At 43.2% G+C, this 18,162-nt stretch overlaps 1 protein-coding gene across 7 annotated transcripts in view; it reads right to left on the bottom strand.

The window, feature by feature from the left end:
* The window catches only part of BCAS3 (BCAS3 microtubule associated cell migration factor), a 718,088-nt gene that overhangs the window by 357,657 nt on the left and 342,269 nt on the right, over nucleotides 1-18,162 (bottom strand). For all 7 annotated transcript variants that reach the window (XM_038758926.1, XM_038758927.1, XM_038758925.1 and 4 more), the window contains one exon: nucleotides 17,407-17,507. In XM_038758926.1, coding sequence (XP_038614854.1) covers nucleotides 17,407-17,507 — 101 coding nt within the window. The remainder of the gene's footprint in view (nucleotides 1-17,406; nucleotides 17,508-18,162) is intronic.

Raw genomic sequence — 18,162 nt, 5'->3', positions numbered from 1 at the left:
AGGTCACTGAGGCACAGAGAAGGTAAGTGACTTGCCCAAGGTCACAGACAAGTGGTGGAGCCAGAACTAGAACCCAGGTCCTTCTGACTCCCAGGAGCATGTTCGATCACTAGGCCACGTTGACTGGTTTTCTAAAAGGAAGGGAACAGATCTTAAATTAACCCTTTATATACGGAACAGAGGCTAGAAAAAGAACTTAGAAACGGCAAATGATTCCCCAAATAAAGTGGAGCCCAGGTGCCATGATGCTCTGTTGAAGGGCTGGAGAAGAGTGAGACTGAAGTGGGCCTAGTCTGTTACTGGTAGGCCTGTCCGGCTACAAAATGCAAGGATAGTAAAGACAGAACTGCTGAGGTAGACAAGGCTAGAATTATTGCAATCTGAGGTTCAAAGCCGGCAGAGGGAACCCAACCGAGTACCCCTCCAAGGAGTTCCCTGTCATTTGGCAGTTCTGACTAGCCAGCCGACTCCTTCTGCAAGCTACATACAACAAGGAAGCAGCAGCAGTCATCTATCTTATGCTCCAGTCCATGGACCTGAGGAGCAATGGGACCTAGTGGGCCTGGTGGTTGGAAGAACCTGGGTTCTAATCCCTGCTCTGCCACATGTCTGCTGTGTGACCTTGGGCAAGTCGCTTCACTTCTCTGGGCCTCAGTTAACTCTTCTGTAAAATGGGGATTAAGACTGTGAGCCCCATGTGGGATGGGGACTGTGTCCAACCTGATTACTTTGTGTCTACCCCAGCAGTTTGTACATTGTCCAGCACATGGGGCTTAACAAATGCCATTACAGAAAAGGAAAGAAACAATTTGATAGGAAACATTGCCCCTGAGGTGGGTTGAGGAGGCGATCCATAAGCAAAAAGGAGAGAAAACGGAACAACCCAAGCATGATCACTAAGGTAAAAATAAAGACAAACAGCAGACCAAAGACAAGAAACCATAACACATTATACCTGAAGGCAGACTCTTCTGCTATACCTTAGTTTCCTCAGAAAGGGGCTGCAATATAATCTTTGAGCTGCTCAAAGGCAGGGGACTGTTATTAACAAGAGTGTATGTCAGAAAAGTTCTCAAAAACCAAAGCCACACTGGCCACAGTTTGCTGGAATAAGTTGAGGGTCGGGGTGGAGGGGACGGGACAGTTCCACTCAGAAAATCTGGAAGTGAAAAGACATGGCTACAGAGGCCCTTTTGACTTGTGTTCAGAGTTTCCCGGAATTCAAGAAGGCCCAGATATTTCTTACATGTGTTCCCTATTCTAATACAACTTTAGTCTTTATGCTAAGGTGTGAAAAATTCAGATTCTCCGCACATATATGCGGACAACCAGAGAAAAATGAATGGAGAAAATGCCCTAGTTTTGCAACTGAAGGGTTTTCAGGTCAGGCTCGTTGTGGACTTTCTTGTTCTGGGAGGGTAGAATATACGTCCCAAAGATACAATGTAGCATAGTGTCCCACAAAGCCAGTTAGCTGCAGACTTCGGGGAGACAAAAGCAGCAGCGAGTTTAGCCTGGCCTGTGGCAATCAGAAGAAGCGCTGCTATTCTTGAGAAGAAACTTAAGGAACATGGTTATCTTAACAAACAGGACTGAAGACAGTGGTGGATGATGCGACTATCCAGCACGTCGGCATGGCCATGAACTTCCTTATCTGCACACCGTGAAGGGGAGCATCAGTGATCTATGGGTCTTTTCAGCCACACTTTCATAAATGGATAAAACCTCACAATCAGAAGCATGAACTTCCAAATTCAGAAACAAATGGATGGACAGGAAGAGAGAGATTAGCGATCAGACGAATGAATCGGGTCGGGCAAGTCCAAGGCAGAGAGGACCAGTCAGTAGGTCGATCGCATTCATTGAGCGCTTACTGCGTGCACAGCACTGTACTGAGTGCTTCGGAGAGTACCATATAGAGACATAACAGACATATTCCCTGCCCACAAGGAGCTTACAGTCCAGAGCAGTGCAGGACTCAAGTCCAGGTGTGACCTACTGCAGGTATGGTTCTATTTGGTCCAGTAAAAAGTCCCCCAAACTTCCCTCGCAGCATATATTAAATTCCCAGAAGCATCAGGGAATTACTTTATATCAGCAGACACCAAACACGTGAGAAAGGATGGCGCGGAGCTCAATGGATGTATTCCTCATTCTTCGTTTGCCTACTGTGTGACATTGGGCAAGTCACTTAACTTCTCTGGGTCTCAGTTTCCTCAACTGTAAAATGGGGATTCAATGTCTGCTCTTCCTGCCCCATGAGCCCCATGTGAGACAGGCACTCTGCCCAACCCAATTATCTTGTATCAACCTCAGGGCTTAGTATAGAGCTTGGCACAAAGAAGTGCATAATGAACACCACAACTGTTATCATCATTATTATTTTTCTCCAGCAAGGAAAAAAAGGCTTTCAGCTTGCTCATCAAGGAATCGGGAAAGGCTAGAAACCACCTTTAGAAGCAACAGAATTTTGAAATTATTATTAAAGGTCAGTTTCAAACAGCACCCTCCGAAGCCTTCTATTGGAGGTTTAATGACAAAGAGGTGCATGTACACTTACCAGCAACACTACAATAAAGTAGAGATTTTTGTTTTAACAAAATCCATATTTATATGATTACATTTCCTATGGTTGAGGGCAGCTATAATTAATGGATTTCCCTCCTTCCCCTAATGCAGCCATTTGTCAATTCAAATACAGCATGTCCCATCAATTTTGATGTATTTAGTAAGCAATTTGTCAAACGCTGCTGTATCCTAGTTAATATATTAATTCTTGTCATAGAGTGACTTCTGACAACCTCATGGCTGTTCCATAACTGAGCTGGGTCAAATCCACACCCACTTTTAATGGTACCTTTTGCCATGGTGCCAGGGGATACATTCTAGCCACCCAATATTAGATTAAGCCTTAAAGGCCACCTCATCTAATGGGAAGTTTCCTGGACAGAGCTGGTCTAGGGGTACCTTGTTTTCTAATCCAGCTCTGCCCCCACCTTGATCAGGATAACAGAGGTTCAATTTGGGATTTCCAGCCTATCTGTAATTCCCTTTTCCTTTTGTGGGGAATGGAGATGCCCCATCTCCACATCACGGAGATTCTGACATGCTTGTGGAGCAAGCAAACGTGAAATACTCCAGATTGCTTGGACAGAGGGTGTTTCATCGTGCAACTAAGACTGGGGGGAATCTATTTTCAATCCAATCATTCTGTAACTAGCAGTTCACTCTTCTCCTTAGAATTTTTCATTGCCAGAAGAGAACAAGAAGATGTTGGATAACATTACTTTGAGGTCAGGAGAAAACTGTTAGTTTCATTGTTCAGTTATGAAAGCCTTCTTGGGATCTAAAGACACCCCTGATTTTTCCAATGTTAGATCTGCTATTTATTGGCAGTGCAACGTTGGGGACCTTCTTATTCTTCTCTCTGCCCCTGTCTCCCTGCCTGCAGAATGGGAAGAGTAGCATCATCCCTTTCCTTCATCTAAGGGAAGTTGTTAGAATAAATAATGCAAGCCTGTCATAGGATAGTCTTACGAGCTGCTTCCTTGCTGGGGGAAAACAAAACAAAACAAAAATCACCACAGAACCTTCTTAGAGGAAAGCAAAAATTAATAATCTGAACGGGCAATAAGTGTTGTTTTTACTTCTCTGGGATTTAAAGCAAATCTATGGACTGATGATGGCTGGTACTTTCCCACATTTGGAAGTCTTAGAAACGTGCCTGGGACAGAGTAAGCGCTTGACAAGTACCAAAGAAAAAAAGGATCTACCTCACTAGTGGGCATGCAGGTTCGGTCCCAAACCTTTAGCTGCGTCAGTCATCCGTCTGCCCTCACCAGCTCGGTTTTCCCATTATTTTGGCTGAAGGTTTGAGGTTGGACCAGTCAGTCAGTCAGTTAGTCAATCATATTTACTGAGCACTGTGTGCAGAGCACTGTTCTACCCACTGTTGAGTAGGGACTGTCTCTATATGTCGCCAACTTGTACTTCCCAAGCTCTTAGTACAATGCTCTGCACACAGTAAGCACTCAATAAATATGATTGATTGATTGACTGAACTAAGCACTTGGGAGAGTACAGCACAATAAACACATTCCCTGCCCATAACAAGCTTACAGTCTAGACAGTTGTGTTTCCTGAGAGTCAGGCCAGTGCAAAAGATAGTATAAGAATGTTTAATTAAACACCCAATAATAATAATAATGATAATAATAATTGGGGTATTTGTTAAGTGCTGACTATGTGCCAGCATTGGGGTGGATAAAGCCCCATGTGGGGCTCATCATCTCAATCCCCATTTTACAAATGAGGGAACTGAGATCCAGAGAAGGGAAGTGACTTGGCCAAGGTCACACAGCAGACAAGTGGTGAAGCCGGAATTAGAACCCAGGTTGTTCTGCCTCTCAAGCCTGTGCTGTATTCACTAGGCCACTCTGCTTCTTCCCACTTATTGTGGGCACAGCACTGTACTAAACACTGGGAACAAATACACAGGTGGAAAGTCCTTGTCCCTTGCTGGGGGGGGGGGGGGGGTATTCCAATCTAAGAAGAGTTGAGTCCTTGGAGAGGGTCTAGGAGAGACCCAGCCCTTCTCCAAGTCCCACACTGGGCCAGAAAGGGTTGCCATCTGACCTAGAGCTCAGGTAGGCTGAGGTGGTGATGGCTACAGTGTGCCCCAGTTGGCTTCCAGGTCATTACACTACTGGCCAATGCTTTGTAACAACTCTCCTTGGGACGTGGTGCTGTTTAACTGGTTTGGGGAATTTTTTTTCTTCATACAATAGCTCTTTCTCTTCCTCCCCACTCCCTACCTTATAAGTTTGGTATTTCTTTAACAGAAAAAGCTCAAACAAAGCTAAGAGCAAACCATCGCTGGACAACTACTTTCAGAAGCGTAAGGAAAAAAAAAATCTACAAATGTCACCCAATTGTCAAATCCCCCTTGGCCCACTTGTGAACCCTGTAAAGAGTAGAGAATAAGAATTTGCAGTCGTGGTTTGGCACAAGGCTATGTATTTATGAAGAACCTGCAAAGTACACCATTCCCCCAGACTACCAGACGTTCCATTGTTTCATCCGTCTGCTGAGAGAGGTGCCCTGTGTGTCAGAAAAGCACACTGAGTATTTTTCAATGACCTGGAGGTTAAAGGTCACTTATTATAAATGGATAATGAGACCTAATGCAGTGTTCTGAGTGTGGACAAAGAAAGGGTCTATCCACAGCCCCTGGTGGCTTGGTCATTCAGGCTTTTATTTCCCCTGCACACTTAATGGAGCCAAACAATTGACAGAAATGCTATACAGAAGACTGAAACTGAGAGAAACGGCTGTATTCTAACTCTGATAGACAGATACAAATAGTGACCCTGAAATGGCGCCAGAACTCCTTTTACCACTAACATGGCAGACAGCTGTAGCATTCACCCTAAATTCCCATTTAGTCATTTGCTGGCAATTAACCTTACTGACGGAAGTGATAGCACATCGAACCACAAGCTACTGCTAATGTCAACCCATTACATTACTGCAGGTAAGCAGAGACAGATCATTCCATTTTAGCCCATATTTCCTAGGGAAAAAACAAACAGGTGTCCGTTCTCCCTCCTGTTCTGGTTTCCCCTGCCCCTACACCGGGAGTACTGTTTAATGGAATATTCAAACTCAGGAAAAATATGTTCGAAGCAAAATAAAAAAAAATACAAAAAATGGAGAAGGCAGAAGAGGATACTGAACCAGAGAGAAGAAAATCCAGAAACAAGCTCACTGCAAAGAAATTTTCATTGAGGTCTGAAGTTTTTGGGTTTTCCCCTCCAACCAACATTCTGAATCAGAAACAACACCTTACGCTATTCGGTCCTCTCGCTACAACCTGAACTGAAGCAATTCAGTGGAAAAATAGTGAAAAAGAACCACTTCTTTTCTTGTGGCCTATGCTTCCAGCAAAGACTAAACACATCACAAAGTGACTGATTAGGAACAAGAGGATGTCAATGTCCCGTGTGAGACAAAATTAGAATGACACTTGAAAAGTGATGGAAGTGACCTGCTGTGGAGATTTCCATTCCGTTTGTCTCTCTTCCTTCACAAACCCAGAACAAAAGTTAGTTCAACATGTGGTACCATTTAAGGCAACTTTTAAGTAACTATGGCAGACAGTACCCTGCTTGATTTGAGAGGCCATTTTCCTTGCATTGGGGTGGGGGGGCAGAGGTAAGTTGGTACTTTTATAGTTCTAGAATTGAGTAGGAAGGATTTCATGATGACCCGGTATCTGCAGCACTTTAAGAATATAAGTGCTTAGTACGGTGCTCTGCACACAGTAAGCGCTCAACAAATACAATTGATTGAAGATAGATGAAGCAGATGAGCTCGACTGCTTTTAATATGAAGTATTTGGCTTTTGCCACTGTATGAAGAGCTGTACCCAAGGAAAAGGTAGACTAAAGTAAATTTGAATATGAAATTAAAACCTTGAGACTAGAAGGGATTTGTCCCATAGTCTCCTATCAGATAAAACCCTCCAAGGATCCCATAGGTTACTTTGGTTGGTTTGTCCTATCTGCCCCATTAGACTGGAAGCTCCAGGACAGGAATTGGGTCCCTCTCCTCCAAATAAAAATCCTCTCCCTGCTAAGAATAGTGTTCTGTACAGAATGCAGGCTCAATCCTACTTGGCAAACTCCATTTGCAACACCCCCTGAGGCAGATCATACTATTGTGTGAGCAAGGACACCAGTGCACTAAGAGGCTAAGTGATGCTCCCAATTTTATATTGCACCCTGGTGACAGCTATAACTCACTGGTTTCAGATTCCTCTGTGGGAGGCTCTCAATCCAAAGGACCAAAAATCTTCTCCAAGGCACCCACCAAGTGGACACATATGGACTCCACAACCCTAACAAACACCCTCTGGATTTCTGCAGATAGTGTGAGGCCTTTCAGATTTCAGTAACGGTATAGCAAACTCCGGTTAACAATGAGCTATAAATAGTTTTGGAACAAGTGCTCCATTTCAAACTTCCTCTATAAGAGATACCTATCTCTTTGTTTCCCCTCCACCTTACCACCCTCACACAAATATTTACTTCAGACAATGTAGGGAAATAATGCCGAGTTCCGCTCCCGCTTGGTATATGCCACAACAGTGATGTAACCCAGGATGCTAGGTCCAAGCCAGGGATTTTGTGTAAGGGAGAGATCTTCCTCTAAATCCTAGGCCATGGAAAGACCTAGGGCCCCTCTGAGATCTTCTGCAGATGGAATTACTTCTTCAGGGCAGCGGTGCTGACCTTGATGGTACAGATCAAGGCTGTGTGTTTTGTCTCGGGGCCAAGAGTGTACGGTGGCACCAGCGGGAGGCTCAAACCCAAACAACAACATGCCAAGCAAGTTATTCTAAAATAGTGACCTCAGCCTGTGCAGAGAAAAAGAGTTTCCTGGGTAAAGAGAAATATGCCAGAGGCTTTTTTTTCTGCATGGCAGTGGAATGTGCGTAAGGTGAACAGAATCCTGGTCTCCCCAGGTGGGACAGAGATGGGGAGGGAAAGAGAGAAGGAAACAGAGCAAAGGAAAAGGAGAAGGAAGATGAAAAGAATTGGGAAATCAAGAGAAGGGTGAAGGAGAGGGAGAAAGAAAAAGAATGCCAAGTAGAAGCAGGGAAGAGAAGGAAAAAAGGAGAAGAAAGAGCAAAATAATTTAAGATAGGAGAAGGGAACAGTGCTCTGCGCACAGTAAGCACTCAATAAATACGATTGAATGAATGAATGACAAGGGAAAGGGAAAGAAAAAGAAGAGAGGTAGAAGGTAAAAGGGGAAGAAAAAACGTGGAATATACTAGTTAGAGCACTGAGCTGGGAGTCATAAAAAACAGGGAGAAAGAAGAAGGGGGAAGTACAGTGCTCTGCACACAGTAAGTGCTCAACAAATATGATCGAATGAATGAATGAAAGGGGGAAGGGGAAGGTTACGCTACTGGGTGTCTCTGGGCAAGTCATTTCATTTGGGTAGCTCTCAGATAATCACCCCGTCTCTCGTTATTCGTGGTGCAGCAGCAAGGAAGATAAATTAGCAGCCTGAACTTTGGGGAGGAAATGTGCTATCAAAATCCCAATATTAGGACTATTGACCCCACCTCACCTAAAAGAGGTCCTGAACCTGTGATCCTCTTAAAATATGCCCAGGCTACACCCTGCTTTGGGGAGATGATCTAGCTCCAGGACAAGGAGGAAATGTTGGAGGTTGCCCCTGCCTCACTGTTACTTGACGCCACGTGGACTGCACCATCAGCATTAACAGTAGAAACATTCCTTCATCTCCTCGACCGGAGCCAAATCTGTGTCGCCCACGTTTTTAATCCATGGTTAGCCGGAGCCCACCCAGACGCACATCTGTGGACTTTGGGAATGACTCTTTCTGAATACTATGCAGCAAATGTGTTTGGTACTTCTGAAGGTTTGTGGCTTATAAGAGAAAATGTTCCTCCCCTATTCATTCAGATAAACTGGTCTGGCACCCAATGAATAGATTTGCTAGCTTAGAGGACCCTTCAGGACCATCCAAGGCTGAAGGCTATGGCATACACCTCAGTTTCCTCATCTGTAAAATGGGGATTAAATACTCTCTCTCCTCAGACTGTGAGCCCCATGTGGGCCAGGAACTATCTGATCTGCTTATATTGCATCTACCCCAGAGGGCTAAGTTCAGTATTTGGTATGTGATAAGTGTTTAACAAATACCACCATGATTATTATTATTATTATAATTAGGGTGTATACTGTTATTTCTCCTTAAAGGGAAATATTTCAATTTATTAAGTGCTTCTAATTCAAGTCACAAGAAGCAGCATAGACTAGTGGAAAGAGCCCAGGCATGGGAGTCAGAGAGACCTTGCTTTTAATCCTGGCTCAACCACTTGCCTGCTATGTGACCTTGGGCAAGTCACTTAACTTCTCTGTGCTCCTGTTACCTCATCTGTAAAATGAGGAACTGTGCCCAAACTGATTAACTTGTATAATAACTATGGTACTTGATAAGCACTTACTATGAGCCAGGCACTGTACTAAGCACCGGATCTACCCCAGCACTTAGTACAGTGCCTGGCACATGCTAAGCGCTTAACAAATATCATTTCTAAATAAGGAGAGAGCTGATTTTCATATGTAGCTGCTCTGACCTCACTTTTCAATCGCTTGCCCCTTTAGTTTAAAGAAAAAATCCCCACAAAGACCTCTCAATGGGCACCTGAAAATGCCTGATCTGCCATCCATGAAAGCTAACTCCACCTTGTTATTTGAGGTTAATTACACCCCCTGATATTACCTGGGAAGAAAAGAGAACGCACACAATCCAACAGTGAGCCGGTTCTTGGCTTCCATACTTCTTTGGACAGTGCTCTCACAACAGGCACCAATACATAAAGGGTCACCCCACATTCCAGTTTTACTTCAGGATCTAAGTTTATTTGGGCTGTTACCTTCTCTTTGGCGAAAATAACTTTTTGCTGCAGGCGGAGAGGGTGAGGGGGACACTGTGAAGATGGGCGGGGGGTCTTCCAACCTCCGAAATGCAGCTTGGAGTATTTGAACTACTACAACAGAAGTTTTAGATGTTCATCAGCAAAATTCACTTTCCCAACACTCTCTAATCCAGCGGTCGTGAAGACAGGAAGTTTTAAAAAAACCTCAGATGTTTGTCCTGCCGCTCCCTTCGCCAAACAAGGACCTTCAGGCCTGTTTCTAGAGAGACAGGAAGTGGCTCTTATTGCTTAGATGAAGAAACTTTAGAATATGGAGCTGAATGGCCAGTGAGGAGCTTTTTAAAGGGGGAGGGTGGCAAATTTAGGAGGTCCGATTCTCCTCACTCTGCTCTCTATCCAGCTGGTAATGTTGTGGCAAATGTCTCTTCAATCAGCCAATCAATGGCTTTTGGGGGCCACTTACTGAATGTGGACCACTGTACTGAACGCTTGGGAGAGTATGATGAAATAGATGATGAGAGTATGATGAATCTCCTCACGGGAGCTTACAGACGACTGGAGAATAAATTACACAAAGTGGAAACAGCAGAGTATAAGGATATGAGCGTAATTACTGTGGTGCTAGCAGGTAGTGGGGAGGGGTGAGAATCAAAATTCTTAAGGGGTATTCATTCATTCATTCATTCAATCATATTTATTGAGTGCTTACTGTGTGCAGAACACTGTACTAAGCGCTTGGGAAGTACAAGTTGGCAACATATAGAGACGGTCCCTACCCAACAACGGGCTCACAGTCTAGAAGGGGGAGACAGACAACAAAACAAAACATGTGGACAGGTGTCAAGTCACCAGAATAGATAAAAATAAAGCTAGAATAAATAAAAATAAAGCTAGAAATAAAAATAAAGCTAGACCCAGGTGCACAGCCGACACAGAAATGGGGGCAAGAAGGGTAGGGAAATGAGGGGTTAGCCAGGGAAGGCCTCTTGGAGGGGATATTTGACGGGGGGAGAGTTGAATACGAAGTGGAAGGGAGTTTTAGGCCAAACGGGAGGAGGGAAGCAACAGGTTGCCAGTGAGATAGATGACACTGAACTACAGTGGGTTGGCCTTAGAGGAGTGAAGTGTGAAGCAATAGAATGTCACCTATGGGCATTTGTCTGCTTTTCCATCTCTGTCTTTTTTTTTAAGGGTGTTTGTTAAGTGCTTACTATGTGCCAGGCAAGTGCTTGGGAAGATACAAGCTAAGCAGGTCTATGTCCCACATGGGGCTCACAGTCTTAATCCCTATTTTACAGATGAAGTTACTGAGGTGCAAAGGAGTTAAGTGCCTTGCTCAGGTTCCTACAGCAGGCAAGTGGCAGAGCCAGAATTAGAACCCAGGTCCTTGACTCCTAGGACCGGGCTCTATCTACTAGGTCACGCTGCTTGCCTGTTAGAAAGGACCTCCCACAACTTTGGTAATGTGGTCCATTTTCTGCCATATTTTTGTTTTGAGACCACAGAGAAGATACCTTGCCTGTGGACTACATTACCCCTTACTGAAATATGAGTTTAACATTTTCCACCATCAAGAACTGGGCCAATTTATATTTGAAAAAGCAACCCAGTTCACTATAGAACTGTTTATCCAAGAATAAGCTTGAACCATTTAAAAAAACATCATAACCCATGGGTCCTAAATTTCAGTGCAATTGCCCTATCTTCTCCATATTCCATTATAGACTGCCAATGTTCCAGAAACAAAGTGATTCAGACAGTTAAGAGTGTACTGGTAATTGAAAAATCCCTTACCAAAAGTTGTTGTTCTTATTATCGTGGCATTTATTGGCCTTCGATTCAAGAAAAACAAAGAAGACCAGAGGTCTGAATAAGGGAGAACAATATAAGACTTATGTACTCCTAGTTTCACCTGTGCCTAGAGTGACCTTGAGTAAAATACGAAGAGATTTCCTGTTCTATCAGGTTTGTGTTCTTGAAGGACCTTGTCTTAAGGGAAAATTGCACTATAGTAACTATTGATTCAATAAGAATTATTGGGACAGAAGGTGGATGGTTCAAAGGTTCCAAGGTATGGCATTTTTGGATACAAATTCCTAGAGTTTTTACTACATCTACCACTAGCAGAATGATTTACACCTTTATTATTTGTTGCTATTTGAATAGCAGTAGTTAGAAATAATAGTATTTGTTAAGTGCTTACCACATGCAGAGCACTGTATTAAGAGCTGGGAAAGAATACCTGGTTGGGAACCAGGCATGATCCCTTTACTGTATTAAATACTGTACAGATGCAACAACACAAGAAACTCCTTATTCCGGAATCAGGCATGATCCCTTTCCTGTATTAAATAAGGTACAGATGCAACAACACAAGAAATTCCTCATTCTTCCCAAGCTAGCCTTATAACTGTACCCCACTTTCAAATTTTCCACCTCTGTTTCCTCGTTCATGCTGTTCCCCTGGCTTGGAACTCCCTCCCTCCTCAAATCCAACAGACCACAGCTCTCTCTACATTCAGTCCTACTAAAATCCACCCACCCCCTGCCAACAAAACTTCAGCAATTAATTTCCCACTACCGTCGGCTGCATAAACCCATCAGCCAACTCTAGCACTTATGAATTCATTTATACCCATCTTTAGCACTTTTATATATAGGTTTACTCACATATACATTCAATTATTTATTTTGACTACTTTAGTTCTAAATATTTTCATTCTGTCTCTCCCGTTGGAGTGTAAGCTCCTTGTGGGCGGGAATGCGTCACTCCCTGAGAACAAAATGGTGCTCTGCACCAAGTGAGCCTTGTGCACCAAGTGTCCAACTGAAGATCCATTAACTAATTCAGACAGTCTTAATTACTTAAAATATATTTTGCCCACAAATTTCAAAGGCCTATCTTTGCCATACTAAGCAAAGCCCCTAATATGGCACTAGGTCAACAGTGGTAATGATAATGGATGTTCACACCCAATCCCGGCATCACATCAATACATACTTTCCCTGATAAATTTTACATAAGAACAGGGGCTCTCATCATTCATAGGTATATACTGGCGCTTTAGTTCAGAGGAGTTATTTCTTTCAAGCCGAGGGAATAATGTTATAACCATTTTAAATCTGTGTAAGTGAAGTTAAGCAAATAAACTACATTCACAACTGACTCTCAAACAAGCACTACAGCTCAAAGCCCATGCTGATGGTCACCCGGGTACCAAGAGCGCTGTCATTATCATTTCATACAATCTGAACCGCTTTGTTCAGATTACCAGAAGGAAACGCACGGCTTCTCCCCACTGGCGACTTGAGGAAAGATCAGAGATGATTCTTCACAAAGAAAGAAGTTCATTGTTGGGCTGCTGCCAAATCACTCAAGGGCATGAGGGCAAATGACCGATTTCTACTAATCCTGGGAACTTTTCCTTCCCAAATGCAACTTACTCAACTCCAATCGTTTAGCCCTGTTTTTCATTTAGGGTTCTGGAAGCCATAAAGGAGACTAAGTGAAAAATCACTGTCCTCCTTGGGACCGTATTCTTTTCAAGTTCAGTACTGGCTGAGATGCGATGGGTTGTTCCTATGCCTGACCAGTTTTGGCAAGGCAAAGCTCGCAAAAGAAAACGCCTTTGTTAGTGAACAGCAATTACAGTAGTTGTTTTGCTTCTTAACAGAAAACAAGAGTAGTGTTAACTTACAGCTTAATTATCCTTTCCATAGCAACTGGAAATAGATAACACTGATTTCTGCTGACCCAACCAATATTTTGTAATGAATCCTGAACTCGGGTTTCCTCTGCTCCAATTCAGCCCAAATTCCTTGAAAGGGTGGATGAACCCCATGTTCTCCTTCCGGCCTGAGGAAGTTTGCTCTCCATGAGCACAGGCTCTGGGAATTTGGGGGTAGCAATAGGCAATCTCAAAACAATGACGGGTGGTCCAAGGCAGCAAGGAATCTTTCCCACTTCGACTTAGACTGTGAGCCCCTTTTGGGTTCAGGACTGTTTTCAACCTGATTATTTTGCTCCAGCACTTAGTACAGCGCCTGATACATAGTAAGCGCTTAACAAGCACCATAAAAAAAACCCCCAATCTGTCTTTAAGGCCTCACACCTGAGGATCGGATGGTACATTTCACAGTGGTCTCACACGCCCGCCGACATCGAGGAGATGGGGTCACAAGTCCGAGGGCTAGCTGTATAACCTGTTTGGCTGTCTTGTCAAGGCAGAACTTTGTTTTACTATTTTTCTGTACTGGTTGGTGTCATTACAATACCTGGAATGTGCACACTGTTCCTCCCACTTCATTAACGGATTCAAATAAAACAAAAGGAAGAACCAGTGACAGCTGGTTTAAAGCTGCAGGTGCTCCTTTCTTCCACAAATAGAGAGTTCTAAGACCGCTTGAAGGGATTCTTTCAACCAAGTGGAAATACGGCCATGGACAAATGGGAACTTAGGACCAAGTTGGGAAATAGCAAGTCGATTTTCAATAATGGCCGAGTGCAGCCGAAAAGTTTGCTGGCACCGAGAACTGGACTCCTTGCATTTTAAATGGGCAAGATGCCCCTTTCCATAAGGCTCCCACAAGGGGAATTTGCAAGTGAGAGACTCTCTATCCTTGACCCTGGTGGTGGTGCTCTCAAAAAGGTGCCTCAGGCGGTCAGGCTCCCAAACCTGGCGCCAAGGATGCTTTTACCAATTGCATTTCAGGCCTATACTCTTTTGACCCAGATGTCCACATTTTGCATATTTAATTGCTTCAGTCGTGTCATACATCGGTACATTTTGCCCTGACAATCAAACCAACAGCCTACTTCCCCTATGGAGAAACATTTCAGTATCCAACTTGGAGACCCTTCTTCGGTTTTGAACCATTGTACTTTGTACAGAAATCATTTTCCTCTATTGCAAAAGTGGCCTCTCTTGCAGAAATTCTCAACTCTATCATATGCAGAAATTCTCGACTCTTCCACATACTTTCTGTATGACCTTGCCTAAGCCACTGATTTCCCTGGGGCTTAATTCCTTGAGTGTAAAATTCAGGAGACACCCTGGGAGCCCACCAATAATAATAATGATAATTGTGGTACTATACCACATTAATGTGGTATTATACCACATTAATAATAATTAAGCGCTTAATATGTGCCAGGCACTGTACTAAGCACTGAGGGAAAATGCGAGCAAATCAGGTTGGACACAGTCCCTGACCTACACCACGCTCACAGTCTTGATCCCCGTTTTACAGATGAGGGAACTGAAGCACAGAGAAGTAACGTGACTTTCCCAAGGTTACACAGCAGATAAGTGGCAGAGCTGGGATTAGAGCCCATGACTCCTAAGCCTGTGCTCTATCCACAAGGCCATGCTGCTGCTATAGTATGGATCCCAATCAAACACAGTTCTGCATTGGCTTTCAGCTCATTTCCCCATTGTTTTTAGAGAGGCTGGAATCTTTGATTCTATCCTGTGGGTAGGACTATAGTCAGCATTTCTGGCCACTCCCCACTCCAGCCCTGGGTTATGGCAAAGTTAACAGTATTTATTAAGTTCTTACTCCACGCACATTGCTGTACTAAACGCTGGGAGAGAATATACAGATGGGTATCAGACATGGTCTCTGTCCCTTTGGGAGGGGGCGGTGGGAGGGAGGGAGGCTCACAATCAGTCTACGTTTAATGGATTTCCTGAGAACTGAATGAGTGTGCCGTCTGGAGTCCTCAGGACACCCTCACACAGGCCTTCTGGTTTCATTGATTCCAGCAATATACCCTCTTTGTTGAGTGTAGTTACTACTGAGGCATGAGGTGAAAAAGAGAAGTATGTACAGCTAAAGGTAAAGCATATTTCAAGCTTCTGACAATCATCATCATCATCATCAATCGTATTTATTGAGTGCTTACTATGTGCAGAGCACTGTACTAAGCGCTTGGGAAGTACAAATTGGCAACATATAGAGACAGTCCCTACCCAACAGTGGGATCACAGTCTAAAAGGGGGAGACAGAGAACAAAACCAAACATACTAACAAAATAGTAACAATCAGCCTCAAGTATTTCCTCTCCTCCCTGATAGATGCACACATGCATTCTTCCCTACAACCCAGCAAAGCTCCTTACTGGCCCTCGCCTTTTTCTTTTTGTATAATAGTATTTGTTAAGCCCTTACTATGTGCCAGGCACTAGAGTAAGCTCTGGGATAGACACAAGTTAATCAGGTTGGATACAGTCCCTGTTCTACATAGGGCTCACAGTCTCAATCACCATTTTACCAATGAGGTAACTGAGGCACAGAGGGGTTAAGTGACATGCCCAAGGTCACACAGCAGACAAGTGGAGGAGTTTTATCTCTCCCACGTCCACAACTCTCACCTTTTTGCCAAACTATGACTCTTCCCTTATTCAGAGCTCTCCTAAGAGAGTCATGTTCTCCGCCCCCACACCCATATTTCCCTACCCACCCCAGTAACCAATCTTGACAATGCAGTCCACTCAGATGTCTCGACAGGTTATGTATTACTCTACTTGCTTGCTATAGATTTATGTAACCATTTATCTTTATCATTTGTTTCTAGTCTCATATTCTTTTAAATTTTCTAAATACTTGCCCATGTCCACTGGTCTTTCCTATTGGGCTGCAAGGTTCTCAAGGGCAGGACTCTATAAGTTTTCCAATGACCTAGCAGTGTGCTTTGCCTACAGAATGTGGTCAATAAAAGCTATTGATATCGATGCTGATACAAAACCAAAACTGCCTCCTATGGAAAAAAGTGGTCCTGAATTCTAGGAACATGGAAGCTTTAGCCATGAAGCCGCTCAAAATCCATGCAGCACTAGAATGTGGCTGATTATTGCAACTTAAATGTAAAATGTACAATATTTTGACTTCGCTGTTTAGTTTTGTTTGAATATTCTTTATGTTAAGGAAAAAAATCTGTAAATGATTTTAGTGCACAATACCGTATTGCTGTGTGGCGTGCACCACAATCTAAGCCAAATTTACATTGGCTATAACGAGATTTTTGTTCACTTGTTACAATTCAAGGAGGCAGGATAAATACGTACGTGCAGTATACCCTAACAACGAAATGTCAATTTCAGTTTTAGGGTACTTTCTAAAAATAAGCAGTACCCAGAATCATCAAGTAAAATTGGAGGTTCATTCCATTCTGCAAAATTGAATTGTGACTATAAGGTATTGTATTTTTAATTCTATGACCACAAACTGAATAATAAAAATTAAATTGTTCATGCCTCTTGAGAAAAACGACTGCATGGCCTTCTCAATTTAAAATTCCACCTCTTATGCCACAGCTCTGCTGCAAATTTGGGGGCTGAATCGCAGGAGATATCTGAAGTAAACATGCATTTTCTAATGAAGAAACTAGCATGTGACCCAACATTAACCACATTTCTGCCGACGCAACTCAAATTGACCAGCAGCATTTTTCCACTGAGAAGTTGACAGAAATTTGGATCAGTCCATTATCCGTAGGAAAATAATTTCTACCACATCTAAGAAACGACAGTTGTCATGCTACTTAGTGGGAAGCAGGCTTGCAGAAGACATGTTTTTGTTCCCTTGTTTGTTTGTTTTTTTTATTATTATTTTAAATATTCCTTCCCCCATAAACTTACATGGTCCTCAAACTTTCCTCCCACTCAACCCTCAACAATCAAGGTCAGAGTTGCATGTATATAACGGGTAGGGAGAGCGAGCAACTGTGGAACTACAGGATAGGAAATGGGAATTTATCAATCACCTTACCCCCAGAGCCCGACTGCTTATATGCCTGGCCTAGCTTTTTTCAAGATCTGGGCCGATATGGGCCACTGCTAATTTGCCCAGCTGCTTTGAGAAGTCTACCCCACAATGCTAGATATGAAAATACGGTAGAAGAAAAGCCACCCATTCAACGTTACTTACAGCCAGCGAGCAGAAACTGATAATACTGAACTGCATCTGCAGCGAGGAGCAGAGGATGGTTTGCATTAAATGGCGGTTGCAGTTCATTCCACTGTGGGGTTCTAAGGGAATAACACAAGAATATTAATATTTAAGCTTAATAGGGGGAATGTAAATCATCGTCATTGTCATCACGTATAATCATTGATATAAACACATGATGTTTATAATCATTAAAATGAGCTTGCTGGAGTGCTGAAACACACGGCCATCTGCTAAAACAGGGAGCCAACTTCCACGAGAAGCGTGGAGCCAACATTTGCTAACTGACTGTGCGGCCTGTGGAAAGGCAGATCCAGACTGTGGGGCCCGAACATCAGAACTGAATGACTCCAATCCTGTCTAATCATACCCATTTACAATGGGCCGCGGGAATTTTCGTCTTCTTTGGTGTGCATTTTGTGTTTGTGGTTTTTTAAAATGCTTGTTGCTGGGGTTTTCAAATTTTTGTAATCAACTAGCTAAAAAAAGCTGTGAAAAGCAAGGGCTGTGTAAATTTATGGCTTATTTACTGATCTAATTAGCATGTGCATTTTCATAATAAGTCACTCGTCTTGGCAAGAGCGCTGCTATAATTTTAATTAGGGCTGCCCGCTCCTAAATAGCTAGGTAAACAGCTATCGATTAATCCAATCCAGAAATGAGAGGCACTGAAGAACGTTGGAGCCTCCCAAAATCAATAGAAGATGATTTTAAAATGCCCACAGCACAAGCAAC

Source organism: Tachyglossus aculeatus, chromosome 17 (assembly GCF_015852505.1).
Source record: "Tachyglossus aculeatus isolate mTacAcu1 chromosome 17, mTacAcu1.pri, whole genome shotgun sequence".
Lineage (NCBI taxonomy): Eukaryota > Metazoa > Chordata > Mammalia > Monotremata > Tachyglossidae > Tachyglossus > Tachyglossus aculeatus.
The sequence above is the reverse complement of the archived record's forward strand: the minus strand, read 5'-3'. Positions and strand labels throughout refer to the sequence as shown.